The 9,253-nt window shown below is 37.1% G+C and overlaps 1 protein-coding gene across 1 annotated transcript in view; it reads left to right on the top strand.

Annotated features, from left to right (window-relative positions):
• The window catches only part of PLS3 (plastin 3), a 980,136-nt gene that overhangs the window by 845,736 nt on the left and 125,147 nt on the right, over positions 1–9,253 (top strand). Inside the window, exon 13 of the mRNA XM_044057459.1 lies at positions 4,823–4,901. Within this exon, the coding sequence (XP_043913394.1) occupies positions 4,823–4,901 (79 nt within the window). The remainder of the gene's footprint in view (positions 1–4,822; positions 4,902–9,253) is intronic.

Raw genomic sequence — 9,253 nt, 5'->3', positions numbered from 1 at the left:
GCCGTGAATGGGTGTACCTTCATTGAACGTTGTGCGTCAGAACCGGCAACTCGGTATGTAAAAATCTACTGCCATTCATTAGCGGACCGGAGTTCCGCTGTGGCGACCCCTAACCGGGAAAAGCCGAAAGACACAACAACAACATATACACACCAAGACACTCTACAAACACACACAAATGTATAGATCTTGCCATACCCAGTAGAACCAAGACATTCTATTCCAAACATCCAATCCAATCTGGTTGTCCCCTGCCATAAACTCGACAACAGGAGGAGGAAACTGATGCGGAATAAGGTTAAGTCCCAAGACTGGAAAAACTTCCTTATCTGCGTAAACAAAAAGTTGAGATCCCTCATCAAATCCTCTAAGGCTAGGTATGAAAACAGAATTGCAGCAGATAGTAAAGACAACCACAAGGCCTTCTATAGTTATGTAAAGAATCTCCACGTCAATATCCAGATTTGGTCTGATCTATGCACAATAGTACCTCCTGTACCGAGCTAACAGATATTGCCAGTATACTGGCTGACAGATTCAGTGCCAATTTTACACCCCCCCCCCAAAGGACCAATCATAATACCATCTGATTGCCAGGTACCCTGTTTTACCGCTGCACAGGTTAAAACAGCACTGTCCATGACCAAGAATACTGCTTCTATGGGACCTGACAATATCCCCTGGTTGTGTTTTACATTAACTACAGAGTGAACTGGCACCTCACTTGTGTGCCCTGTTCAATCACAGCCTCACCTCAGGCTGTGTCCCTGCCAAATGGTGCACTGCTACAGTCATCCCTCTCCACAAAGGAGGAGTGACTACAGACCCTGGGAACTATCACCCCATTAGCCTGACTAGTCTGATATGCAAAGCTATGGAATGCATCATCATGGACCTAATAAACAAGGATATAGGGAATCTCCAAACTCTGGATCCCACACAGTTTGGTTTTGTGAAGGGTAGATCATGCCTGCTCAACTTGGTCGACTTCTTTGAGTCAGTCACCAGAGCTGTGGATGAAGGCAAGGTGGTTCATATAGCCTACCTTGATCTGACGAAGGCTTTTGATACCATTCCCCACTCAGGAATCATAGAAAAACTCACTAAGCTTGGCATCAACCCCTATATCACTAGGTGGGTTGCAAACTGGTACACACAACCCACAGTGTGAAAGTAGCTGATTCCAAGTCAGACTGCTGATTTAGTCATGACTGGAGTTCCACAGGGTTCGGTCCTGGGTCCTCTCCTGTTTGGGGTCTACTTCTCTGAAGTCCAGGCCAACACGAAGGGACTCTGGCTGACAAAGCTCACAGACGATTGCAAGTTGGGAGATGTTATTAACTCCATAAGTGATGTTGACATCCTACAGAATGGCCTCAATGTGACCAACGACTGGTATCAGAACCATGGCCTTAAGCTCAATGCCAAGAAATGTCATTATCCCCTTTGGGAAAAGCCCACTTCCCATGAATTACCACATTGATGGTAGTCCACTGAATACAGAAGACGTTATAAGAGATTTGGGAACACAGGTCGACAGCAACCTCTCTTTTGATCACCACATTGTCACTGTGGTTAGAAAGTCCTTCTGTATGGCACATCTCATTACTAATGGTTTTGCATCCAGGAAGAAATAAGTCATGGTCTCCCTCTACTCTTCCCTCATTAAGGGCAATCATCGAGTACAATGCCCCATTTGGCATGTACCTCACTAGACACCTGCAACAACTTGAGAGGCCGCAAAAGTACCTCAGAGTATCTTGGGCTTTAAACACTTTTCCTATATGGACAGACTCAAAAAAACTCCAACTATTCTATGTTTCATATCGCCTACTTAGAGGCAATCTCTGCTTGGCTTACAAAGCCATGTCTGACCCAGCTCTGTTAGAAATGCTACATCTAAAGAAATCCGAATCCCACCGCACCACACGCTCCAGAGACCTCAACCTCATTACCACAATTAACAGAACATGCTGGAGGGACAGGTTCATAACCCAGAGACTGCCTATGCTATGGAAAAGGCTTCCCATACATGCCAAGCTGAGCACCTCGCTGACCCTCTTCAAGAGAAATCTTGATGAGTGGATGGGAAACAGAAAATTCACCCCAGGGATAACACCAGTGGCTGTACTCGACAGAGGCACTGGGAACTAAGGTCAGGTGGCACTATGCCAGGGTAATCCTATATAAAACCATATCGCTGATATGCACTTCACCAAGATGAAGACCGATATCTGGAACACTGACATTCCGACCTGAGTTAAGTATCTGCTTGGTCATCCCGAAAAAAAATCCCAAAAAAACAAACTAAACCCACCCATGTGGCTTTGCCAACCCCACCACCTTAGCTAAATATACCAACTCGGAGATTGCACTACTGTGGGGGTAAGGGGCAAAGTCCAGCAGGATAGCCAAGCGGTTACTTACCTCTGGTCAGAATGTCGGTGTTCCAGCCTTCTTGTTTCTCATCTTATTTGTCTTGAAGTGAATGTCAGTTATGTGGTTTTTCGGGTAAGTAAAGTAGACTCATATAGATAGATATATATATATATATATATATATATATATATATATATATATATATATAAATGTATGTATATATCTGTGTGTGTGTATATATGTATGTTTGTGTGCGAGTGGAAATGTATATATTTATATAAATGTGTGCGTGTGTGTGTGTGTGTGTGTATATATATATATATTTGTGTGTGTGTGTATAGATATAGATATATATAGATATATATATATATATATATATATATATATATATATATATATACATATACATATATATATATATATATATATATATATATATATATATCTATACACACACACACATATACATACACACACACAGGTCAACTTCATCTTCAAATTATCGAAGTGCACATCATCGAACTTCAGATAAAGTACCAGATGATCGAAGTTGTGGAACATTAACAGTCTGAATGGAGGTAATCTTACAGCGCAGAAAGGGAAATCTGAATGGAGGTAATCTTACAGCGCAGAAAGGGAAATCTAAAGTTCTCTTCACTGTAATGCAATCTTGGAGTTGGTATATTTAAGTAGCGGGAGGTGCTTTGTTTTCTGATTTCTTTTTTTATTTTCAATTTTCCACATCATCGATCATTTGGTACTCTATCTGATGTTCGATGTTGTGGCAATTGGATATTTTGAAGGAGACTCATATATTTTCATATTTATATTAATGCGCAAACACTGTTCTCACGAAACATAGTGGAGCAAGAGGTGCATGTTACTGATGAAGTTGGCAGGGTTTTACAGATGCAATTTTTCAGTTTTACATATCGTGGAATGTCTTTATCGGATATTGTGCTGAAAGTAGTCACCTTCTGCCAGACATATTTCCTACAAAAAAAGTCAACATCACATAAGCAGGTGACTGCATTTCATACTCATCTGTAAATGTACAAACCCCAAGATTAAACCATACTGGGGATGAGGAATACCTCCACTATCAGGTTTTGCTATTTTCAGTGGGTATTTTACAGAATACAAGAACTGCTTAAAAAAAAAACACACCACACTTTTCATTTTATTTTGTCAAAACAGTTCTCAACAGAGTACCGTTTTATTAAGCACTATACCTAAAAAAATAAAACCCCACTAAAGTTGCCTATTAAAGCAATTAGAGATTACTGGAAGTAATATAATAGTCTGAACACCTAACTGGAGTGTGTAAAATAGCGTAAAACTTGTAGCTACAACTGTCTGTCATTTACTGCTTGTTTATAATGTCATTGAGTTTCTGAAGATCCAACTTGTAAAATCTTGAACTTAATTCAAATACTGGGAGAATTGGATTGTAACGTCAGTAGATGCTGTCCACATGATTTCTTAAATACTGTGGATAGGTTCATACTGATTTATTGGTTCACACTGTATCAGACAAGTATTTTTCTAAAGTTACTTTGCTGAATCTGCGTTTCATTAAATGCAGCACTTCTCAAAATGCATTTTACTGTAAAATAGTTAACACTTGGTGCAGCAAATATGTAGATGACATTTTGTTTAGTCACTTGTGCTAGACAGCTTACAAGGGCTCTTGTACCTTCTGCACCCAGATACACATAGTAATTGCATGGTAACACAACTTAAGGGAATGGGCTGGTTCTTTGTTCTCAGTATGACTTTAGCATTGTAATAATGTAGTAAGAGTACATGGGCTGTCCAGCCTCTGTTGGATGAAGCATGATTCGCTACTTTTATGTAAATGTTTTGGTAGGCTTTTCTGACGAGCATCAATTAGTTAAACTGTATTTTTCTGTTTGATTTGTGAAATTATTTGGCAAGTTCCTGTGAACCCTACAGAAGGCATCGAATTTAAAGTTATAAGCCTTAAATTTTTTTAGCATGAGTAACTACATATGCTATGTATTTCAAAGGAAGCTGGCATCCGGAATGTCCTCACTTTATCTGTTGTGACTAGTGTGCTGTTTTTACCCCACTTTCTCTTACAAATCACTGAAGTTCTGCTTGAAATGAGTAGGAGTAAGTTGTGTATATGATATGTAGAGTTCACATAGTTCACCAGTTGCGATTTTAAACCTTTGGGATTTAAAGAATTTAAGACGTTTATTCTTGGCATTAAAGCAGTTATGATTTGGGCTTTTGTTATGGACCTGAGGTATATATTTTGGCTACAATTCCTGTGAATGTTGATTCTGTGCCTGTAGCTGTGCAAACAGTACGAGTTTAAATCATTTAATTGTATATGTATGTTGAATGATCAGGCTTATACTGTGTCAGTCACATTTAACTTCCTATTTTTCATTTCTTTTTTTTTTGTTTTGTGCAGGAGAAACACGGGAAGAGAGGACTTTCCGAAATTGGATGAATTCCCTCGGAGTAAATCCACACGTAAACCATTTATATAAGTATGTTTCTGGAAGATGATGTATGTAACATTTTCAAATCCCATTTCTTAAGAACACGTACCCAAAGTAATGTTTATGGTCTATAGACATCTGTAGGTGAAAACCTTTAACACTTGTAGGCACATTTGTGATTGGCTGCTAAAGACTTTAAATATATTCATTTAGTTGTTCAGCTTTTGATTTATTAAATGTTTCTTTACATGTAGATGTACTGTGAAACATTGGCATCTTAAATTTCTTATAAATTACTTTTTAAGTGAAGTATACACATTGGATATCATTTCTCCAGCATATCAAGTACAACTTCAGTCCAGTTACTCTGTACATATATTTAGTAATATATAATCTTTTGCATGAAGTGTGTGTTATATGTATGTTAGTGGGTTGGCATCCCACTCAGGGTTACTTTCATTGCCTTTTGCTCATTAAGTTCTGGGAGAGGTTTATGCTCCCCAGTGGCATTGAGCTACATTAAGAAAGTTATTCAGCGTTGCTCCTTTCAGTGACTGCTACATTTAAGGAGGACTTTTGACAAGTTCTGACACACTGCAAATCTCTGACATGCTTTGCATTTGTCAGACTGTCGATCAGAAATAGATATTTGTTACATTAGGTATGCTAGTTGCAGGTAATGTTCCCCATGAGATTTCCTGACATTGCTCATTGTGATGGCCTTCAGTATCCAACCCTATAACATATATTAGATTTTAACTGAAAGATTTAGGTTAACTTGTCCCTGTGTTTCTTGCTGAGATATCCATTCCAAGGGTGCAGGTAAAACCTGATGAACCCTAGTAAATGAAATTCAGCTGATAAATGTTTTTTGTTGCAGCTTAACAGAGCAGTCTTTCAAAGCTTTTTTTTTTCTTTAATCATCAAAAGATGTTTAGTTGTAAATTTCAGTATCTGTTTAGCTTAAATAAAAAGCATCAGAAACACAAGTTGATGTAAGAAAATGGTTAATGGTCACATAAAAGAGTAATAAAAATGAATGGGTTAGTATGCAATTTGTCAAAACCACAAAAAATGGAAACTTGTATGGACAAACGGAGTATATTATTATTAAAATACAGACTTTATTACATCATTTTAGCGCTTTCATCTCGTAAATGAGACTTCAGAAATAAAACCAATGCATTGTTCATCAACTTTTTAAATACTGAAAGTTCTGTGACATTACAATTAATTAATTGATTTAAAAAGACATTGACACAAAAATATTATTAAATATTCACATAAAAAAACTCAGTGGTTTTGACAACAGTTTTATTTTTCTTTGTTCGTAGTATGCAATTTATGTGGGGTCATTTGAGACAATACTAAGGTAGTAACTTCCCAACTGGCAAAGACTGTAAACATGTAAATGTGAAGTTATGTATTAGCTTAAAAAAGGAAAAAAGCATTTAAAATGCAGTTGTACAATATGCTAGTTGAATAATATGCTAAGCTGGGTTCCTGATTCCTCTCTCCCCATGTTATTCCCACTCCCTAAACCTTATCCTTTCTGTGAGGGAACTTCATTAAGGAGTTAAATAGCCAAAATTTTAATTTATTAAATTGTTTAATAGAAATATATATTGACATTTGTAGGATACATGCTTGGAGATCTTGTACAGTTCATATAGTTTGATCATTTATTCTGCATTACCTGCTTTCTCTGATTTAGGGTCACAGGGAAGATGGAGCCTGCCCTAGTGCTCAGTGGTTACAAGGTCAAGAAACTAAATCTGAATAAGATTCTAGTCTGTCACGGGAGACGTGTACACATTCATCCTGCATGTACCTGTGGGCATTTTGTAGGATTGTAGGATGTAATTGACTACATTAATTGCACTATTTAATAGTTCTTTGTTCTGGTGCCACTGTATATCCTGAACATATATTTATGACCTTCGTTAGACTTTGTAGTTAGGTATGTGTTTTAGGTGGGATTTTGATTAGACTATTGTAGTTCTAGTGTGACTTTGTACCATCTTCGAATAGCAATTTCCCACAATAACATTCTTTCTTTTTTGTAACCACTTGATTCTTTGATGTGGTTTACTTATATATGTATTCATTGCTCAAGTTGAGTAACTTTTGTATATACTGGTTTTTGCTTTTTACTGCTCATTCCTTAGTCAAACATGTAGTAACATATAGATGTGATTTGTATTACCATATATACTTTATATTTTTATATTTGTTTCATATTTAGTATATATTTAGATACTGTAATAATGACATCTTAGCGATGCTTTTAATCTTTTTAATGGTTCTGAAGTTTTGTTGATTTTGTTTTAAATTCATTCATAGATTCATCTCACTAGTTGTTAGGACACTATACCTTTAACTAATTGAAGCCCAGAATTGTAACCTAGCAACGGCACCTTTTTGGCACCAAAATCAGTATTTAAACCTTGTTTTTTGTTAGAATCTGTTTGTCTGAAGAAGTCCCACTATTAGTGGGACGAAAAGCGCTTCACAGTATTGGTTCAGTAACGCTTTTGGAATAATCTTCTTTACTTTACTTCTTCTTTACTACTTTACTACTTGATTCATATGGATATTTTGTCGCTTACGACCTCTTTGTGGACATTTATTTAGCATCTAACATTACTGATTTCATCCTGGACTTTGTCTACAGCAGCCATTTGAGTGTGGAGAATTTACAAGTGTGGACTATACAAGAATTCCCTTGGCGTTCACAAGTACAGAGTAATTTTGTCGTCTTGTTTTTGTTTTTGCCTAGAGCATGTGTTTGAGATGTAGGAGGAAATCATATCACTTGTCAAAAAAAGCTGTTTGGACACAGAGAGAACATGCAGACTCTACCCTGAAGGCACCTGACTAGGAGAATAACTGGAGAGCCTAGCCCTGCATTGCAACAGTGCAAAGTGTACCTCTGTGCATCCCATTTCACATAGCTGCCACAGAATCAAACCAATTTTATTTTACATAATTTGTCCCAGTGAGTTTTGTTAATTAAGATGTAGAAAGCTGTCCTTTTGATATACTGTGCAATGGTTAAGATCTTGCCTGGTCTTGGTTAATGCCTTTTAGTAATTGTTGGATTGGGATAGAGGTATATTTGACTTTTTAACATAATGGCTTTGATTGAAAGTCCCCCCTTTTTTCTTAGTGATTTCCTCTTCTGCACGTTAATGGATGTCTCTGAATTGGGCTGAGTGTTGTGTGGGTCAGTTTGTCTTTATACCCTTTGGTAAGTCAGTCATTCTTCAGATACTTGTTTAATCCATTTCGTGACTGTGTGTGAACTACAGTCTATCCTGGCACTCTGGCAGAAAGCTGAGAAATTCTGAAAGGAAAATAGAAAGATGCCAGTTTGTTTGGCACCATCTAGGTTTCCCTCACTTTCTCTTTTCCATCTTGTATCACTTTGCTTTTGTCTTCTGTCCTTTAGTACCTGCCTTGTCCTGGTATACAAAGAGTCTGCAATGTATGCTCTGTATAAGCTCTTCCTTCACACACTCACATTAATAGGTCTTCCTGTTGTCTTTGTGTCAAATGAATACGGTACTTAAGTCTTTCAAATTACCTCCTTGAAAAAAATTGTTGTGCCTTTAATTTCCTTTTCCATTATTTACTATTCTGATTTATACGTTTTCATTACGGTCTGTTCCACTTTTAGATGTTGTTTTTGTCACAAAGTGCTACTTTTTTCCCTTGTTTTCCAAGCACAATTGTAGGCTGGGTATTACTTTTTAGTGTGATTATCTAAGAAAGGCTTCTTGAATTGAGTCTTGTATAAATATTTTTTTTGCTGTTTTTGGATGCTTCGTTCCATTACTGAGCATTTTGCCCTCTAACAGTTCTGTCCTCATTTTGGCATCCCTTTCAATGACTGGTACTTGCTGCTTATAGGCATTTCGCCCTCACAAAGATAGCCGATCACTTTGTTTTTTTTAATTCATGCCATCTCGTCCTGCATTTGTTCTTCCTGGGCCACTGTCCACTTTCATGCCTTTAAGTGGTGCTTTCTTTCTTCTTTCCTGTACGTATTGATTTTCTTTAATTTATTTTATCATATTTTCTTTTAACGTGTTACATTTTCACTTAATGTATGGCTATATTCCAGTCACGATTATTTGACAAGGTATCTTTGATCTCCACAAGCAGGCTTTCCTGATGGTATACCTTACCCTTTGTCTCTTTTAAATTATTTATCATTATAACTTTTAAACTTGTTCTTTACTCTATTACTTTATAGGGTGACCACAGGCAGTCATGCTTAAGTGGTAAATTCCCTTTGTCATTTTCGATAGGTTCCTAGACAGTGTAAATTCATACCATTGCTTATATAACACCAGTCCTTTAGGCAACAGTTAAAATCCATTGGTGTACCACTAAGT

Source organism: Protopterus annectens, chromosome 15.part0, assembly GCF_019279795.1.
Source record: "Protopterus annectens isolate FY-2018-M chromosome 15.part0, PAN1.0, whole genome shotgun sequence".
NCBI classification, from domain to species: Eukaryota; Metazoa; Chordata; order Ceratodontiformes; family Protopteridae; genus Protopterus; species Protopterus annectens.
The sequence above is the reverse complement of the archived record's forward strand: the minus strand, read 5'-3'. Positions and strand labels throughout refer to the sequence as shown.